Below are 20,403 nucleotides of genomic sequence, written 5' to 3'. Positions count from 1 at the left end.
CGCAAAGGCCCAAAAAGTAAAAAAAAAATTTTAATTGCTTTAAGTACGACCCAAAAAATAAAAAATGCATGCAATTTTAGTAAATAGTAGAATGACAATTATCGTATGTTAATTTTTCATGTGATTTAGTGAACGTAAATTTAGAAGCCTTCTAAACAAAACATATTAAACGTCTAGGGTTTTTTTTTGGTCTATCTAAAGATTTTTTTTTCCCAAAAATGTATACTTACACATATATACTTGAATTAATGATTGATACATTCATTTCAATAATTTTAATTATAAAATTTCCTGTGGAAAGTGGCTTTTACGGACCATCTTTGAAAGGGATGGTGGATGGTGCTCTGTGGGACTAGGCCATTTCCTCTGTTGTTTCTTGGCATTTTTTAGTCCCTATCACTCAAAACCCCTGGTATTTTTCGGCACTTCAGCAACGGTCTCACTCTTCATTTGTCTACGTGAAGTTGAAATATAAAACTCAAAAAGAAAAAAAATCAAGATGAAGCGAGCTCGTCGTCCGAATGCAGCTAACAACAAATCTTTTGTTTCCGGCGGAATTTACGTAAGCATTATTTAGCGATCAATTCGGCATTGGATAAATCGCTTTTCCATTGCTCCTCCTTTATTTTTCATCAAGAAAACGCCGCATTGCAAATTGATTGGTTGTTTTTGCTAGTGTGTGTATGTATGTATTGAGTGCCTGCACTCTAAGCTCTGTGACGTCACGCTATGATTACGCCAAGTGAATAAATAGAAAAACCAATACGAAAATCGACGTGCAAAATAACCATTTTGTTTAATCCATGCATATTTGATTTTATGAAATAACAAGATATCGTTTTCATTTCTATAATTTGCAGCGCACAATATGAGAGTGTGTGTATTCTACCCCAATTGTGAATTCATTTGCAATAGCCACTAAAAGCGGGTTAATCGAAAGTGCAGACCGTTGTCCGAATTCAACCAGCAGTCCAGCATCCAGTCCACAATGCATCCCGTTGAATTCCAACATCCTCATTCATCCCCCCCCTTTCACCCCACTACCCACACACATTCCAGTCATTCCATTCTGCTCGTGCTTTCGAACAACTAGAGATGGCCAGCACTGCGATAGTTTCAAGCTGGACTTGCGGTTATCGCTAACTTTTATGGCTACTGAAAATGCATTTACCCGAAATTGTAACTATAAAATTATTAGTTTTGCGTCAGATAGCAATGCCCATTCACTTCACCGAAAGTGCCCGAAACGAGACGCCGGCAATGAACACGACCAAGGACCGAAGGATCCTTTTCTCCGCGGCAATCAATATTCAACACTATGCGATTTGTGCTTTTTCTAACCTAGCCAAATTGGAAAATATTCGAGATTTCTTTTTTTTTACAGGATTGTTAGATATATTAGCTACAGCATTGTTGTAAACAAACCTTTAACTCTTACTAAAGAGTTTTATCATGTATTTTATAAAAAAAAGTAAAATTTATTGTGCTATGAATAATTTTTTTTTTTTTTTTTTTTTTTTTGCGAATTTTTAATTTTTCTCTATGAGAAGAGTAATATAAAAATTTCTTTTAAAATATTTTCTAAATGGTTCATCAAAATTTAAGGATTTTCATTGCCCAAAAATGAAATATAGGTTGCATAGTGATAGTGTCAGTCAATCCAGAGTCCTTGGTCGGATGCAATGAGCGGAGAAGCCACAGTGGCTGGGCACGTGGCTCCGTCGGTGCAGAGCTTCGTTTCGGGGCACTCGGGTCGCAGAAATGGCCATGGCTAGTTCCTGAACTATGGTTTTTAGTATACCAGCCGAGCAGCCTGAGACTTCCGTGTAACTTGACGATTTGATGGTTTCCGTTGGCCAGCGAGTCTCTTTTTTGTTAGCACACTGGATTAGCCCGCTGCAAGTGATTTTGTCCAGGGGAATCAAGCGACGAAAACTCGTTCCCTTCACCCCACTAATCAGCTAATGAAACTCTTTTGCAAAACCCAGAATCCCAGTGCCAGCGTCAAGCCCTTGATCCAACCGCCATTGCAGGGCAATAATAATGTCCAGGAGCATCAGGCTCCTTCGCTGGCTGCTCCTCCTCCGCCACCGGCTCCTGTCCCAGTTCCCACTGCCGTGGCATCCTCGCCTGTCCAGTCCAAGAAGCCGGATGCAGCCGCCATGGCAGCCAAGCTGCCCATGCCCATTATCGTCAAGGAGGAGCCGACGGAGATGGCCAACGAGGAACCGGAGGCCAGAGAGGAGTTTTCCATCGACATCAGCGATGAGAATGGCAGTGGCCACGGCATCGGCGGAAAGATACCCTTTAAGAAGATCTTCCAGAAGCGCAAGAAGTCGTCTGGTAAGCGAAAACATTTTCAGATTTCCCATTTTCTATATCATATATGTATATGTTTTTGTTATTTCCAGAACGCACTCGGGACAAGAAGCTGCGCCAGAACCGCCAGCTGCGCAAATCCATGCTGCCGAAGAACGCCCTGATGGCCCTCAACGAGGTGAAGGGCGTGACCATCAGCGACTTCACCATCGACAGCAATCCCGACGGCGGATTCACGGCCGTTGTCACAGTGAACTCAAATCAGTACGAGGGCAAGGGTCTCTCCAAGATGTCGGCCAAGAATGCGGCCTGCGAGAAGGCTTGGCGCGACTTTATCATCGCAAAAATGACACCCAAGCCATCCAGGCTGCAGCCAAGTAACGCTGAAAACGCTGCGGAGGCCATGGATACCAATGAGGATGAGACAGACGCACCGGAGGATGATCTGCCAATGCTAAATCTGGCCTCGTTTGCCATCTACAAACTGTTTGCCGAGTGGGAGCGCGAGGGGTATGTTGTGCCCGAGATGCATCCGTCGGCAAATGCTGTTCAACCGGCTGGTGGCGAAGCAGCACAGCCAGTTCCCGCGGTGCCCAAGGAGCCCAAGAAGCCGCCGGTGCGCACCGAGTTGCCTTCCGGTTGGGAGACCATGCATCCAGCCACCATACTTTGCATTGTGAGTTATGACGACCTTTTTGGTAGCATGCAATCACTAAGCGTACATTTTTTGTTGTAGATGCGTCCGGGACTCAATTACATTGACTATGGAACCTCGGGCGAAAAGCCCAATGTGATGCAAGATTTGGGAATCGTGGTGGACAACCAGGAGTTTTCCGCCAGCGGCAGATCGAAGAAGATCGCACGACGCAACGTTGCCGTGGAAGTGTGCAACACTCTGTTCGGAACGAACTTTGCGTTTGGCGACACTTCATCTTAAGGCATTTATTTCAAAACGCACCTACGCTTAACGGCCTTATTCTTTCACAACGGCTTTTAATGTCAAATGCGCAACGCCTTTTAACCAAACTGGTTAAAAGAACGGGTTCCAAAAGATGCGTAGCTATTTAGCCGTTTCAATTCATATTTGCTCGAGATAATATTTCGGAAATTACATGCAGGCAACTACGTTTTGTTATGCGAAAGATAAGAAATATGTATATCTTTAGCGTTAGAAAAACTAATGACTAACAACACTAGTTTACACGAAAAAAGATCAACGCAAAGAAAAAACTTTTTTTTTTGGCTAGGAACTGCTGAACACTCTGAACTCGGTTTTATTTTTTTTTTTTGGCCAAAATCCTGAGAAATTATCCAAAAACTGTGTTTATTACAAATCTTTTAACTTAAATCCGTTGAGCAGAAATGATTTGAAAATGTAATCTTTTTATTTGACTTTTACTAGATTTAGAAACATTATTTTACACCCATTTAAAAATAGTCTCGGGTATAATTACCCCTAAGTTAGGACTTTTGCGATAAGGCAGCCGTTAAGTGAGGGTATGGATGCACTATTAAAGACAAATAAAAGTATTACAAAAATAAATCAATCATTTTGTTATTCTTTCCAGAAATAAAAAGTTTAAACACGATTGAAGCTGAGTCCGCATGTTGGTACTAGTTTGAGAAAACATTACTGTAATTAATTAGTTAATCTTCAAAATAAAAGTAGCTTTTTAGCTTATGAAAAAGGCAAACACAATTTTTGTACAAAAAAACTAAAATTTATCAACGTTTTTTTTGTATCTCATTTTGTTTATCACACAGACCATTCTGTTTTTGCTTCAATAAGTTAGAACAAATTTGTTGAAGTGTATGGTTTGTTGGTAAGGTTCGAGTCATCGCTAAATGGCTATTCAATTTTCCCACCTTTAGCAGCAGGGTTGCCAGACCGCACAGTGACAGCTGATTTTTCGTTAGTTTTTCATTATCAAACGCAAAAGGCAAACAGGATGGCGAAATTCCTGTCCCAAACGGCTCTAAATACGCTTCGTAACACGCGCCTTGGTTCGCGACAGTTGTGAGTATTGCATGCCGGTCTTGAGGCCACCTATTCCGGTGGATAATCCATTTCCGTTCGACTCCAGGGTGCGCAATTTTGCGGGCATCGCCACCACGCGTAACAATCCGGAACCGGCGCAGCTGAAGGCGGGATATAACCATGGCCATGGACATGGACTCCTGCAGCTGCAGCTGCAGACGACGCCGGCGGGCAGGAGGAGCATGTTCATCCAGACCCAGGACACCCCGAATCCGGACAGCATGAAGTTCCTGCCCGGCGTGGAGGTCCTGGGAAAGGGCAACACCTACGACTTTCCCAACGGAACCACCACCCACAACAGTCCATTGGGTGAGTGGGAATCAACGGGATCTTCGTATACCCTAGCACATTGGGGTATTATAATTTTGGTCACACGTTTGTAACGCAGTGAGGCAGACATATTCGACCCTATAAAGCATACACAGCTGCGGTCAAAATAGTAGTTGTGGTACAACTTTTACCTTAATTTATCAAAATCAAAATTGGGTTTTTAACAAGAAAGAAAGCAAATTTGCAGCCATATCAAAAGTTAAATATTTGGTAAAATATGTAATGGATTTGCATCGTTTTTAACCGGTTATTTTCTTTCTTATTTCTGTTTGTATAGCTACTAGGGTATATAAACATTAGTTTTCCTGCTTTGTTTATTAAAATCAGTGCTCTAAATTGCATTGGCATTTCCCTTTGAATAACACTAAAATGTGCATCAATTCTCCTTAGCCAAACTGCTGTTCCGCGTGGAGGGCGTTCGAGGCGTGTTCTTTGGCGCGGACTTTGTTACCATTTCGAAGCAGGAGGGCGCCGATTGGAGCTTGATAAAGCCGGAGGTTTTTGCCGTAATCATGGACTTCTTTGCCAGCGGCTTGCCCGTCCTCAATGACGCCCAGCCCAATGCGGACACCGAGATCCTCGAGGATGACGACGAGACGGTGATGATGATCAAGGAGCTGCTGGACACACGCATCCGGCCCACTGTCCAGGAGGATGGCGGCGACATCGTCTTCATGGGCTTCGAGGCCGGCGTCGTCAAGCTGCGGATGCAGGGCTCCTGCTCCTCGTGTCCCAGCTCCATTGTGACGCTGAAGAACGGCGTACAGAACATGCTGCAGTTCTACATCCCGGAGGTGGAGTCCGTGGAGCAGGTCTTCGACGAAGCGGACCGGATAGTCGACAGCGAGTTCGAGCGGTTCGAGAAGAACCTCAAGACGCTCAAGCAACAGGAGCCGGCGGGAGGTGGCTCCAATTAGAGTGCGATCGCTTTTTCTCCTGTTTGCGTTGCTTACTCTCTAGTGAAACCAATATAGTTGTGTATGTAGTTGATTGTTTAAATAAATCTACGGCTTTAAGCTTAACTTTAAATGGATTAATTGACAACCAAATGCAGCTAAGGATATAGTATTAGCCCTCCGTTAATTTGAGTTAAGGTAATAACTCAGCAAATACCATATGTTTCAGAAACAAGAAATTATGTAATGTCTCTAATTTTGTTATTGCTTTTAAATTGACTGTGAAGAGCAACACAAAGCGTAGTAAACTTATGTTACCTTTTGTTTCTTAAATCTATTTTATTTAATGAGTATTATTTTTATTGTTTAAATCGTTTTTGAAGCTAAGTTTGTTTAAAGTAGAAAAACAGTAGTAGTTAGTTCCCTTCTAGCAAAGAAGTGCAATATCTAACATTTATCTTATATGAACTTAAGAGAGCAATTAATTCCGCACTGAGCAAGGTCAATTGAATAATTCGGAAATGAATAGATTCCAGTCTGACCCCCATTGGCAAGTGGGTCAATAAACCCGTGCCATTGCCATTGATTTTACAAATCGCTGTGGACCATTGCCAAGCGATGCCGCTGCCAGGCTACCGAGTTAAATCAATAAATTCGCTTGAGAGGAGCCAAAATCCAGCCATGACCACTCGAAGCGGAGCCTCAAGACCGAACAGACGTAAAGTAAACGAAGTTCCGGGAAAATCAAGTCGGTAGCAAACATACATATCTACTGTCCCATCGACCAATGCTCTGCTGGGCCAACGAGGATCACTATTTGAGCCAACGCTACCCGAATCCGCAGCAGAAGGCGCCCGAAACGCTCAAGAACCTGCTCTTGCGTTCCAGTGTACCGATAGTGAGTGCTTCGAATCGAACCGCCGGCACCACCATGGCACCACTCAAGGGGCAGGAGGTGCTCAAGTTCCACAAGCACGCGTATCTCGAGAACCGCATCTTCGACCACCGTCTGGTCAAGGACAACCTGCTGGACAAGTGGCCCACCGCCGACATGAACGAGTACAACGAGCGCAAGGACCACCGCAACCTCATGGAGTCCTATGTACCGGCCACAGACCATATCATTAACCCATTAACCCACTACTCCATGTCACAACATAATCCATAGCAGGGGTGCTCAAGCAAGCTTCGGCCAAGCCGAAGTTTATATACCCTTACTATTGCCAATTTAAATATTTTTTAAAACATCTAAATTTCTAAATTATATGCATTCCATAGTCCCTAGGGCAGCTATATGATATCGTTTTCCGATTTGAATAGAATTAAAAGCCTATTTCTGAAATTTAATCTATATAATTATATAATTATATATATATATATATAACCAAAAAAAAGTGAAAAACAGGGAAGTTAAAATTTTTTTTCATTTAATTTTTTGGAATATTTTGATTGCTCCCATGTGAGCTTTATGATTAAGTCGTCCGATTTAACCCAAACCCTTTTGTCAATAGGCGTGAGCACCCCTGATCTATAGTGTTGTATCATAGCACATTATTTTGAATCTTACCACTTATTTATAGAGTTACTATTATAATAACAGTACTGCACTGCGTAATTATACCCCGTACTCGTAGCTTCTTAGATATACATATGGAATTTTTAAGTAGATTCTGGGAAGATTGAAAGTCATTCTATATAAACACTTGTTAAGTTTGTGTCGCATATCTCTATAAAGGCAAATATGTCTATTAAGGGCAAATCAAGGGTATCTCAAAGTCGGCACTCGACTACAAGGTTCTTTTTGGTTTTAGGATAACCTTATATGTAGTTATATCCATTTAATGTTATATCTTATCTTCTGTTTTAATTGTTTATTATATAAAATCTCTTTCTTTGGAAAAGCAAATGAATATTTTTTAAGTTAAAATTTAAGTACATTTGATTTGCCAGCAAATCGATCCATCCGCTTGTTCACTTGGCAACTTTTTAATGAGCAATCAGAGCGGGCCTTACCGAAATTTTGGGCACCTGTCACCTGCCCTTTGAACCGAGCTCAGTTCAGTTTATTCCGCTCCACGAAAGGGCACGTATATTATCAATATCTGTGTTTTTTTTTTTTTTTTGAGACTGTCTCTACAAAAATTCCCAGCACGCAGTCAAAATTTTAAAGTGGCACAAATTTTCAGTTGCACACTAAACCACTGCACATATCCGATTCGACACCGAGTCCACCAGCAACCACAATGAGTCACAATGGAGATGGGGGATCGGAAACGGGAACGGGAATTCCGAAAACCACGGTCATGTATTCCCAATTGCAGCCATGGAGCCAGGCGGGCGCTCCGCCCTGCATGGAGCCCGTGATGGGGCCCTCGATCCCGCCGAGAGTGGGTGCCGCCTACGAGACGCCCACGAAGCACCCGTGGCGCCCGGCGATGGCCTACGAGATGATCCAGGTGAAGCACCTGCCCGAGCAGCCGGTGACCAACCAGCTGGCCAAGCAGTGTTTCCTGCCCAAGGGCATGAAGACGGACGGCATGATCTTCCCCAATCTGGTCACCGGGTTCGATCGCAATCCGCAGCATGCCGCCCGGGCCGCCCTCTATACGCGCTACACTAGCAACGAGTGGTACAACAACAACATGACCAAGTACTCCGAATCCAACTTGAACCGGTGGGTAGTTTCTCTCAATAATCGCGATAATATGTTAAATCTATATTTTATTTTTTTTATTTTTTTAAGACCACGAATTTACGTTTTTTCACAAACATTTTTTTAAATTCGGTCATCAGTCCGAATTTTTGATGTCTAGGAATTGGAATCTTTAATTTTGGTCAAAAGATAATCGCGATATTGCTTTAGAATCTTAACTCTATGGGAGAGTCTCCCAATAATCGCGATAATATGGTAAACTTACAATTTTTTTTAGTATTTGAAGCACGAATTGACATTTTTTCACATTTTTTTTTTAATTCTGACATCAGTCCGAATGTTTAATGTTTAGGAATTGGAATCTTTAATTTTGGTCATTTTCATAACAATCCTTTTAATTTGCACTGGTTTAATATTTTATGTTTCAAGATTGGAATCTTAAATTTAGCTTAAGAGTATATTGCATGGATTTTTTGAAACTTGCTAAAGTTGTCTAGCATACTCCGAAAGTATATAGAGTATATAACCTGTCGCGTTTTTTCAATTAAGTAGTCTCCTCCGAAAATTCCAATTTAATTTTTCTTCGTTTATTTAAATTGTTTTTCTTTGGATGTGCCTTTTTTTCAAACAAAATTCAAACTTCTGGCTGAAATTCAATACTTTTCCAATTAATTCAAATATTTGAATATAAATCATGCAATCTAGTATGTATTGCACTTAATATGATGATATTGTATTAAATTAGAATATGACATATAAATGGTTGAACTAGATAGTCAGTTATTTATATTAACTGTTCATTTTTTGCCGCAGCAATTTGTCGGAGCGCATGCGCAATGATGCAGTGCGTCTGATGCGGGAGACGGACGAGAAGGCGTCCTCGGGCCAAAGGGACGCAGGTCGCAGGCTGGGCGAGCGGATCACCGATTTGACCTTCTGGCGCAACGAGCTGAACTCGGAGCTGGAGAAGCTGATTGCCGAGATGTCCGACATCAACGAGCTGCAGCGGCAGTGCGGCAAGGCGCTGCTCGACCTGGAGATACCGCTGCACATCGCCCAGGAGTGCCTGTTCCACCGGGAGTCGCGCCAGGGACCCGAAAAGGTGCACGACATCGTCGAGAAGGCCCTCCTCGTGGAGATCAACAACCTGAGGAACAGCCGCGACCGCCTGGGCGGACTGCACGAGAAGATCGCCAAGCAGGCGCTCGACTGCCGCGGCGCCCAGCATCAGCTCGAGGACGATGTGGCCCACAAGGAGTCCTCGCTGGGCATCGACTCCATGTGCCACCAGCTGAACAACCACAGTCGCGGCATCACCTACTACGGCGGCATCGAGAAGTTCGATCCCTCGGTCAGCACCCAGGAGTCCTGGGCTCAGGCCAGCAGCGAGCACGTCCGCCGGTGAGTGTCCACTCCTGTGACACCACTGTACCACAGTACCACTGTACCAAAGTACCTCAGTACCTCAGTACCACAGTACCCTTGTTACATTTCACTCTCCATCGAAGTTCCATGGATTTTTTACACTCAGATTACATTTTTAAGCCCATTGCTCGTAGAGTAAAAGGGTATGTTGTGTTCGTTGAAAAGTATTTAGCAGGTAGAGGTATCAAAAGGTCTGTATGTCCGTTTGTCTGTTTGTCCGTATGAAAGTCAAGATCTTAAAAATGATCACAGCCAGAAAGAAAAATAATTTAATCTTTGCATCTAAAACTTTTTTATAATTAATATTTTCTAAGTATATTTTCAGTTTAGAATCAAAATTTTTTTGGGTAATTTGTGGATTCGAAATTCACAATTTGTAAGCTCCAAATTACATTTTTAAAGGCTGTTTTTTAATGATAACAAAACTTTTTAATAATTAACATTTTTTCATGAGCCTATATGCACATTTAAAATTAATTAACTTTAGGTTCAAAAAACATAGCTTATTGCTATTTTTTAGTTTGTATCTTCTCATAAGCATATTTTTTTTAGTATTGTCCGTTTTTAATCTTCAAGCCTTTTTTTTTTAACAATAACAGAATAAAAGGTTTAAAATCATAATTAAATAATTATTTTAAATAGTTTCTTCTGAACAATAAAATAAAATAACGACATTATTAAATTTAAATTTAAATTTTGCATCACAAACTTTATTTGTTTAATATTTTGTATGAGTCTATTCGGTTTAAAAATCCGTTTAGTTGAGGCTTATTAAACATCATTTGTCATATAAATCATTTTGTATAAATAACATAATTTTTTTTATTTTTATTTTCAATTCATTTCTATTTTTGTTACATCTTTATTTAATCTTTATTTCAATTTTTTCATAATTTATATTATTTATTATTTAAAATCCATTTAGCTTGGGTTAAAAAATATAATTTACTTTTAAGTAAAGTACTCTTGCTACGAACTCGAAAAATTCTAAAAATTCTCCCAATCTCCGCAGTTCCCAAGCGGAGCGGGCGAAGCTCTCCCAGCTGCGCAGCGATGCCCAGAGCGTGGTCAACTCGGTGGCCACCACCGTGTGGGACTTCTGGAGCAACACGAACAACGCCTTCGATCGGCGGTCGCAGGAGATGGCCGAGGCGAAGAATCGCGTCCAGCTGCACCTGCAGAAGGTGCAGCAGGAGCTGTTCGACATGGAGAAGCATCTGTTCCTGCTGCAGAAGGCCATCCAGGACAAGTCCGGGCCACTGAAGGTGGCCCAGACGCGGCTGGAGGCCCGCTCCCACCGTGAGGGCGTCGAGCTGTGCAAGGACCACGCCCAGGAGCGACTCGTCCTCGAGGTGCAGGACATCCAGGGTGCCGTGGAGACGTTGCATCACAAGCTCCAGGAGGCGGAGGCCACACACCAGGGTCTGTTGAAGACGCGCTGCTCCCTGGAGGTGGACCTGCGCAACAAGGTCAACGCACTGTTCATCGATCGGGAGAAGTGCATGAGCCTGAGGCGCTCCTTCCCAGTCAGCAATCTGATCAAGTACTGATCCCGATCCGCATTCGCATCCGCATCCGGATCCGAACGCGAGAGAAGCGTTGCCGTAGGACCCACTGCACCATAGCACTCGCTTTTGCCCGGCACCCGTGTCCTCTCGCCTGGTCACAATAAATCGGTTTCTTTTTGTCCACTCCAAAAAAGCAAACTGTTGTTGTTTAAATGGCAAGGCAAAGACACTGACTTTGGGCTCTGTTTTTTTTTTATACCCTAGCAGGAGGTATTATCATTTCAGTCAGAAGTTTGTAATGCAGTGAGGGAGACATTTCCGAATCTATAAAATATATACATAGGTATATTCTTGTGCAGCATCACTAGGAGAGTCGATCTAGCCATGTTCGTCTGTCCGTCCGTCTGACCGTCCGTTTCTACACAAACTAGTCTCTCAGTTTTAATGCTACCCGCATGGAACTTTCCCAAAAATTGACGACTATAGCATATAGCTTCCAATATGAACAAACGGAAAAATAAATAAAAAAAAAATTATAAGTCTGCTGCTTTTTAATATTTTTTTTGTAGTTCTTCGACCTTTAGTAATGGTTAAATATTTTAAAATTACGGTTTAAATTTCATCAAAATCAGAAGACTATAACATAAAACTCCAATGGGAACAATAAAAATATTTAAAACAACAAAGCACATTAATTTCCGGTCATTTAATGTAGGTAACATCTAAATCGTTTTGTTTCATTCTACTAGGCAGCTGAATGTGCCGGCAGCTCTTATCATAGAAACATTCGGAATATTAAAAAAAAAAAATAAAAAAAATTGTAACTTCTTTAATTTTAAATTTTTTTTAAATTCTTTTGGGCATTGTATTGGTTTAGAATTACGATTTTAATTTGCAGCTGCCAGGGGATATAGCTACCCTATAAACGATAAAATATTCGTAGTTGTTTTAAAGAATATTTAATTTTGCACTAGCTGCAAGGGCTTATATACTTCGGCATACAATATAATATAGCTGCCATTAGAACCAAGTTCTAATCACACTATAAATTTGTATAAATTGATTTAGTTTAAACTATAATTTTAAATATATTTTCCTATAACCTTTATGGAATAAAATGGAAACCTTGAAACGTCGGTTAAATTAGTCGAGACGTGAACCATTTTCGGGTTCAGATATTTGATAACCATGGTATTAAAAAGTATGTTTTACTCGGTATTTTTGTATTGTTCGAGTGGCAGTCACACTGCGGATGTCTGCCGAAATTTTTAATAAAAATTATTAATAAGAAATAACCAGAAAGCAAAGCTGTTCAATACAATAAGGTTTGATACGATCAAAAAAATTAATGTGTGGGGAATCGACGGGTGAAGTCGAGAAATCATTCAAAAGTGCAGTGTCAGCATAAAGTGCATTTATAGCCGGCGACATATTTTTACGATCATATCCAAAACATGTTCCCATAGAAAACAGCTGAACGGAGAAATATCGATGCCTTCTGATATATTCTCTGTATATACAGCAGTATAGACTGCCAGGGGTTAATTAAAGGGTAATTATACTGCCTAAATGCATTTTAAATGCATTTCCAGGCTTTTCGCTTGTGTGCAATTTTTTTTGGCAACGTCTGACGTGTACATCAACTTTACAGTTAGAGTAGGCAACGAAATTGAAAGCAACAAACAGTAAATTGTAAATACCTTATATTATATATCTTTCGTTTTAGTTAACAAAAAGGACAAGCGCCATGCGATTTGCTCTTGGCATTGTGGCCATTATCTGGACACTATTCGTCCTGGCCGACGGAGTGGATCCCGGGAACTTTAAGACCTGCGAACAGAGCAGTTTCTGCCGGTAAGTTTTACTGTCCCCAAGAGACATCTTGGTTGTACCTTAATATATTGCTAGGTACCGGTTTTAGGTACTCATAGCTAACGGTAGGGTTCGAACTGAAAGAATGTATGGAATTTTACATTTTAAAACCTACTTTAAGTTTACCCAGGAAAAAAAAAAAGAATTGAAAACACAATGAGAAACAATAATATTAATCAAAGTTCCTAAAGCTGTTTTTGGAAGAGTAGTACTTCTTAATTATTTTAGATGTAATTTTATTGATCCCTGATTTTCACTCTATTCGCCAACATATACAATTTTTTTTTTACATTTCGGAGGAAAAACTCAGATAGTACTTTTTTTTTTAAATAGATGTTCCTTAATCCTTCTTTTAAGTTTGTGTATATTTGTGCATATATTACTTTTTCACAAACACTATTTCTCTTAAACCATAGGCATCATCTGAAGTCAGTAAAAACAAGTTTTAATCACAATAAGAAGCGGCAGTACTCTTATAGTATACACAAGTTCCAAAGATTGAACTTTTCTATAAAATTGTTTTAGAAGATTGCCGAACTGCACTCATATAAAACCAACTTGGTATAGCGATCTATTTTAAACTTATTTAATCTTGCACACACTGGTGGTCAATCAATAAATGGTAAACAACACTCCAAATACCTGATGCTTGATAAGCATGAGCTCGTAAAACCCTATTTATATTTTAAAGTATCGATCTCAGCTGACAAATTAATTTATGGTTTTGCAGACGCTCCCGAAAGGTACAGAGTTCGGGCAGCAAGTACGCCTTGATTCCGGGCACTCTAAACACCTATGCCGATTCGCTGACCGCCGATCTGGTGAACAAGGAGAATCACCACCAGTTCGCCTTCAAGTTGGAGGCACTGGAGGGCAGCACTTTCCGGCTGCAGATTGACGAGAAGCAGCCACTCAGGCCGCGATACCGCGTCGAGCACGCCCTCAAGGGGCAGCCCCGGGCCGGACGCATTCGTGTCCAGCGTGAGACGGACGGAGAGATTGTCATCACATCGGAGAAAAATAAGGCCGTGATCCACGGCGACCCTTTCCGCGTCGATTTCTACGAGGATGATGTCCTGGTGGTCTCGGTGAATGCCAAGAACTGGCTGTACTTCGAGCATCTGCGTCAGAAGGCCCAGGAGCAGACTCCCGAGCCCGCGGAATACGAGAACCAGCAGGAGCAGGATGCCGCTGTGGAAACTCCGAAGGCAGCCGATGCCATCGATGACCCCGGCGCATGGGAGGAGAACTTCAAGTCGCACCATGACTCCAAGCCATATGGTCCGGAAGCAGTGGCTCTGGACTTTGCGTTCCCCGCCGCCGAGATCCTCTTTGGCATTCCGGAGCACGCCGATAGCTTTGTCCTGAAGTCCACCTCCGGCACGGATCCCTACCGTCTGTACAACTTGGATGTGTTCGAGTATATAGTGGACAGCAAGATGGCCCTGTATGGCGCAGTGCCGGTGATCTACGGTCATGGGTGAGTTACGTCTTATATCAGGGCAACAGCAGTTTGATTTTTTTTTATTTAATAAGGATCACATAATAGTAAAATCAAGCACAAAACTTTTAGTCTTATAAAATTTAATACGGTTGATTTTTATGAACCATTCGGATAGTAGCTTTCTTCCAATTTGGCTAAAACTTAGCAGCTGAATCATTGGTGTAATATACCTATATATTAGCTAGCTTTAAGAACAACAAGGTATTGTTATTTCAAGCCAATCATTCGGACAGTAGCTTCAGGTTAAATTCTTTTGATTTGGCTTACAAACGTGTCTGAATCGTTGCTGATATATATAACCCATACAAAATAGTATAATAATACCTTTCGCAAGGTTCGAAAATCCTCGGTGCTTATACCATCCATACCTTTTTAATACACTCCAGGCAACAGCGCACTGCCGGCGTTTACTGGCAGAATGCCGCCGAGACCTGGGTGGATATCCAAACCTCGGAAACCAATGTGGTCTCTTCGCTGGTGAACTTTGTGTCCGGATCGCGAAAGACTCCACCGCCGGCTGCCCACTTCATGTCCGAGTCGGGAATTGTGGACGCCTTCATCATGCTGGGTCCCAAGCCCATGGACACTTTCAAGCAGTACGCCGCTCTGACGGGAACGCACGAGTTGCCACAGCTATTTGCACTGGCCTACCACCAGAGCCGATGGAACTACAACGACGAAAGGGATGTGACCACCGTGTCGGCGAAATTCGATGAGTTCAACATACCGATGGACACCATGTGGCTGGATATCGAGTACACCGATGGCAAACGCTACTTCACCTGGGACAAGTTCAAGTTCCCGCAGCCGCTGGCGATGATCAAGAACCTCACGGAGCTGGGACGCCATTTGGTGGTGATCATCGATCCGCACATCAAGCGGGATAACGCCTACTTCTTCCACCAGGATTGCACGGAGCGTGGCTACTACGTGAAGACGCGCGAGGGCAACGACTACGAGGGTTGGTGCTGGCCGGGATCGGCCAGTTATCCCGATTTCTTCAATCCCGTGGTCAGAGACTACTACGCCAGCCAGTATGCACTGGACAAGTTCCAGACGGTCACCGCGGACGTGATGCTGTGGAACGACATGAACGAACCGTCGGTGTTCAATGGTCCCGAGATCACGGCGCCCAAGGACCTGGTGCATTTTGGCAACTGGGAGCACCGCGACGTCCACAATCTGTACGGTCACATGCATCTGATGGGCTCGTTTGCCGGCTTGCAGCAGCGTGATCCCAACCAGCGACCCTTCATCCTCACCCGTTCCCACTTTGCGGGATCACAGCGTTATGCGGCCATTTGGACGGGTGACAACTTGGCGGACTGGTCGCATCTGCAGCACTCAATCAAGATGTGCCTCACCGAAGCGGTGGCCGGTTTCTCCTTCTGTGGCGCCGATGTCGGTGGTTTCTTCGGCAATCCGGATAGTGAGCTATTGGAGCGCTGGTATCAGACGGGCATTTTCCTGCCCTTCTTCCGGGCCCATGCCCACATCGATACAAAGCGCCGGGAGCCGTGGCTCTTCCCCGAACGCACTCGCCAGGTGATCCAGAATGCGGTGCTCAAGCGTTACTCCTATCTGCCCCTGTGGTACACCGCCTTCTATGAGCTGGAGCTGACGGGTGAGCCGGTTATCCGGCCCCTGCTGACCCACTATCCGCTGGACAAGGAGGCATTCGGTGTGGACAGCCAGCTGCTGGTGCAGGATCGCCTGCTTGTGCGGCCCGTCATGCAGCAGGGCGTCAGCAAGGTGGACGTCTACTTCCCGGCCATTGATGACAAGAAGAACGGTGACTGGTGGTACGATGTGGACACCTATCAGCGCCAGGAACGATCCGGCTATGTATCGGTTCCCGTAGATGACAACAAGGTGAGAGAGAGAGAGAGAGAGAGAGAGAGAGAGAGAGAGAGAGAGAGAGAGAGAGAGAGAGAGAGAGAGAGAGAGAGAGAGTAGATTTCGTGTTGTACAACTATTTAATGCCTTTCTTCATTACCTTCCCTCCAGATTCCCGTGTGGCAGCGTGGCGGCAGCATTGTTCCGAAGAAGGAGCGCCAACGTCGCGCCTCCACATTGATGCTGCACGATCCGTACACACTGATCATCTGCCTGGACAGGCAGGGCAAGGCAGCCGGCTCCCTCTACCTGGACGATGAGAAGTCCTACGCCTACCGCCAGGGGCAGCGCATCCACGTGAACTACGAGTTCGCCGACGGCCAGCTGGTCAACCGTTTTGTGGGCAAGCCCAAGTACAAGAGCCTTGCGTGGATCGAACGGATCGTGATCGCCGGCCTGGAGAAGGTGCCCAGCAGTGCCAGCATCACTGTGAATGGCGTCAGCCAGCAGCTGGAGGTGCTCCAACATGACCAGACCGTTGTCGTGCGCAAGCCGGGCGTCAAAATGGACGTCGACTTCGCCATCAAACTCAACTATGTGTAGTCTGTGGTCGCCGTCGGCTCGTATTAGTGTTTTACTTAATCTATGTACACACACATTTGAAATTGCTATTAAAGTTGTAAAGCTCAGCTACCCACTAAAATTCCAATTCCAGGCCGAATTCAGCTGGCTTCGATAAGTTCACCTTCTCCCTTCTCATCCGTCAACTCCCGCCACTCAACATTCGAAGGGTGCAACTCAAGTTGAATTTAATTCATGTTTCAATAAATAGGCGATTTTTATGTAAGAAAACGGTTTTTTAATTGGGTATGTTATCATGCTTATTATATCTATAAATGCACACATAGTTTGTTTGAGTAACATTTACTTGTAGGTCGTTAAAATTATAAATAAATAATGTATGCTTCCTTTGTATTTTCGGGCGTAAAGACCGTATTCCAATTAATTTTTCTATGTTTTCTATAACAGCTTTTATTAAGTCGACCGATTTTTATTAAACTACGGACTGTATTTATATTTATTTATTTAAAATCGTTTTACAATTTGTTACTAGATATTTGTTTCAAACTGATCCCTTAACAATATTGTTAATTAATGAGTTACAGACTGTATTTATGGCTGATTGCAATGAGCTTGCACTTAATGTTCTATAATAATATTTAATAGTTTCGCTTTGTTATTCGTATTTGTTTCTTGTTGTTCCGCTGATGGCAACATTATCAAAGTTATTTCAATTAAACTTTGGCCCACAGTCGGAGGGCGAGAAAATACGATGTTAGCGTTGCCCACTCGCTGACCTCTGACCCCTCAAAAGCCTTAGAAGAATTTTCATAAAATTTTTCATAACTTTTCGTTTTGGTTGAGCTTAAGAATGTTGTAAAAATATTTTTGCAGCTTGGCTTCACTTCCCTTCCCCACTCGCACTTTCTCTCTGCGGTTATTTCGCCATACATGTATATATATATATATATATATACATATATTTATATATGTATGTATGTATATATTTCACCGGATGTGGTGTTATCCATTTGGTCATGTGAGCACTTGTATGGAAGTCAGCAAATTTTCCAGCAGCATAAGCATAATTATTTTTAATGCGCTCTGCCCGAATTCGAAAAGGGGGTGTTGCGAGTGAGTCCAAAAACAATAGCAATAGCAACAAGCACATCCTTGGCATTTCTGGCATCCTTGGCTTCTCCATGTCCTGCGGCAACCCCATCACATCCCCAAAAAACCGAGCATTACATTGCGCAATTAGAAAATTAGCTGAGCTTCTAGTTCCGTTCCCATCGCTTCGATTTTATTACCAAGTCAAAGGAAAAATACGAAAAAATATTCGACTTGTTTAATACAATCAAAATTACCAGAAAAAAACCAATTCAAAATGCTACATATTAATTATTTATTATTATTATTAATTATTATAGTTACGTTATATATTGCTCACTTTTACTTGGAAAACATTTATTTATTTATTTATAAAAAACAATAGTTGACCTGCAGAGGGTTCCCCTTGTAGCAACGGAAATATATCATTCTATAAACTCGAATCTTGTATATATTTTTGATTAATTTAAGAGAACATACATATGTATGGCATCTTAAAGAAAACTGTAAGCAGGCTTAAGTTTATAAGCCAAAATCTCTGAAGTGAACCCACTTATGTAAAAAAAGCATGTACTATTGAAATAGCTAAGCGTTTTCTGCCGTATTCGTGTTTTTGCATAACACTTTATTCAGCCTAAACTTTTAACGTTTTTATCATGTTTGTTTTTAATTATACGAGTTATTGGCTTAGGGTTTATTTAGCGCAGATGTCGCTGTCATATTGCGGTGTTAGGAACTGTCACAGCCCGAGAAATCCAGCTTTTGTGTGTGCAACATTGAATGCAACGTCAGCAATAGAACAAATGTCAGCGGCTATGACTCGCCTTCCATTATTTCAGGGAAAAATATCTGCGAAAATTGGTCTTCTTCAAATTGGTCCCCGACATTTAAAATATATATATTTAAATACATTTGTTTATGATTTGGTTACAAACACTAAATATAATTGATGGATACTAATTTTAGTAAACTTCAATTTACTGAATATGTATTAATATTTGCTGTAGTAATTCATTTATTAAATGTTATTTAACGGAAACAAATTTAATTGGAACAATATTTAAAATATGTATATTTTTGTTATTTTTATTGCACAAAAAATATTGACTGTATTGTTTGTTTGTATAACTGACTTATATGAGTTAGTTACAATGGATAAACATTATTCAAAATTGGATCTACATATGTGTGTTGTCCTTTTTTGTAAAATAACTGGACTTGGTGTGTCTGTGGCTTGGAAATTATGGGCGTCATGCTCATGTGCAATTTGCGTCACCGGCACAGTGGCAACCAAAAGCAAATGTCCTTATGGACACTTTATCCTAATTTTGCGTTAGTACATTATGTGTCACCTAACATTATTCTTAAGGATTTCTTCAGATAATGAAATCATAACATTATTTTCTTTAAATAAATTGATTGATTTTGATCGTAAATCATAACCAATGCCAAACAAATCAACTTCGGTTAATAAAATATTTTATTTTTACATCGTCATTTGTACATTATGGTAATTGTTAATATATTTTACTGACACGATGGTTTTGTTAGTGCCCCATATCTCAAGACTCTTTCTCGCTTTTAGACCTACATACATATCTAGTTGGCCACTGTGCAGTTTGATTTTGGCCAAGTGTGGGCAGCTCATGCGATAGAGAGAGAGAGAGAGAGAGGGGGCTAAGCTGGGGAAAACAGCATAAGGCAGCGAGGGACAAAGAGGGATGGAATGTGACTGACTGACAGACTGACTGACTGACGACAGCACTTGGCTGACTTGCTGACTGTCAAGTTAAGTGCGGATGCACACACGTAGTGCGAACTACCCCCCTTACCACCCCTTACCACCCCTCTTTAGCCTGCGGAAATTGGGTGGCAAAGGCGGCTGGGGGGAGGGGAAGTTAGTTTCGGGAGGACCTGCCGCAAAACACAGTAAAACGCGCGCATATTTATAACGAAATGCTCAATTTAAATTCCCATCAATCTTGGTCGAATGCCACACACACTAACACTCGCACACAGACAGATGCGTACACGTTCAGGATTTGTATTTCGGGATTCCCCCTTCCACTCACACGATTTCCAGCAGCACTGCAAAAATAATCGAAGCAATATTGTCAGTTCCATATTTATTTTATGACTAGTAATAGTATTTTTATACCAGTTACTCGTGGAGTAAATGGGTATTTTGTATTCGTATAAAAGAATGTAACAGGTAGAAGGAAACGTTTCCGACCCTATAAAGTATATATATTTTTGATCAGTCATCAATTGTCGAGTCGATTGTTTGTGTAAGCTTAGAGCTCAAAATATTTTTGTATGTTTGTATGCAGATAAAGTTTGAAAACATCATA

General features: G+C 42.0%; 4 protein-coding genes across 5 annotated transcripts; all 4 read left to right on the top strand.

The window, feature by feature from the left end:
- Positions 1-437: 437 nt before the first annotated feature.
- On the top strand, positions 438-3,366 carry LOC108140926 (double-stranded RNA-specific editase 1). Its single transcript, XM_017263990.2, has 4 exons — positions 438-562; positions 1,989-2,343; positions 2,412-2,995; positions 3,056-3,366. Exons 1-4 carry the CDS (start codon positions 500-502, stop codon positions 3,254-3,256), a joined length of 1,203 nt encoding a protein of 400 aa, XP_017119479.1. The 5' UTR covers positions 438-499; the 3' UTR covers positions 3,257-3,366.
- Positions 3,367-4,202: 836 nt separating this feature from the next.
- Positions 4,203-5,709, top strand: LOC108140850 (NFU1 iron-sulfur cluster scaffold homolog, mitochondrial). Its single transcript, XM_017263835.2, has 3 exons — positions 4,203-4,336; positions 4,404-4,666; positions 5,078-5,709. Exons 1-3 carry the CDS (start codon positions 4,269-4,271, stop codon positions 5,602-5,604), a joined length of 858 nt encoding a protein of 285 aa, XP_017119324.1. The 5' UTR covers positions 4,203-4,268; the 3' UTR covers positions 5,605-5,709.
- A 576-nt stretch (positions 5,710-6,285) lies between these two features.
- Positions 6,286-11,367, top strand: LOC108140936 (tektin-3-like). Its single transcript, XM_017264004.1, has 4 exons — positions 6,286-6,685; positions 7,905-8,257; positions 9,050-9,637; positions 10,674-11,367. The coding sequence occupies exons 1-4, from the start codon at positions 6,371-6,373 to the stop codon at positions 11,209-11,211; spliced, it is 1,794 nt and encodes a 597-aa protein (XP_017119493.1). The 5' UTR covers positions 6,286-6,370; the 3' UTR covers positions 11,212-11,367.
- A 1,022-nt stretch (positions 11,368-12,389) lies between these two features.
- LOC108140923 (neutral alpha-glucosidase AB) lies at positions 12,390-17,228 on the top strand. Of its 2 annotated transcripts, none has more exons than XM_017263986.1 (5): positions 12,390-12,494; positions 12,896-13,023; positions 13,772-14,521; positions 14,932-16,417; positions 16,553-17,228. In XM_017263986.1, the coding sequence occupies exons 2-5, from the start codon at positions 12,917-12,919 to the stop codon at positions 16,982-16,984; spliced, it is 2,775 nt and encodes a 924-aa protein (XP_017119475.1). In that variant the 5' UTR covers positions 12,390-12,494; positions 12,896-12,916; the 3' UTR covers positions 16,985-17,228. The 2 variants fall into 2 exon arrangements, with proteins under 2 accessions (XP_017119475.1, XP_017119476.1); XM_017263987.2 differs by lacking the exon at positions 12,390-12,494 and adding an exon at positions 12,536-12,721.
- Positions 17,229-20,403: the final 3,175 nt, after the last annotated feature.

The sequence above is a fragment of the Drosophila elegans genome, unplaced genomic scaffold, assembly GCF_018152505.1.
Source record: "Drosophila elegans isolate 14027-0461.03 unplaced genomic scaffold, ASM1815250v1 contig_149, whole genome shotgun sequence".
NCBI lineage: Eukaryota > Metazoa > Arthropoda > Insecta > Diptera > Drosophilidae > Drosophila > Drosophila elegans.
The sequence above is the reverse complement of the archived record's forward strand: the minus strand, read 5'-3'. Positions and strand labels throughout refer to the sequence as shown.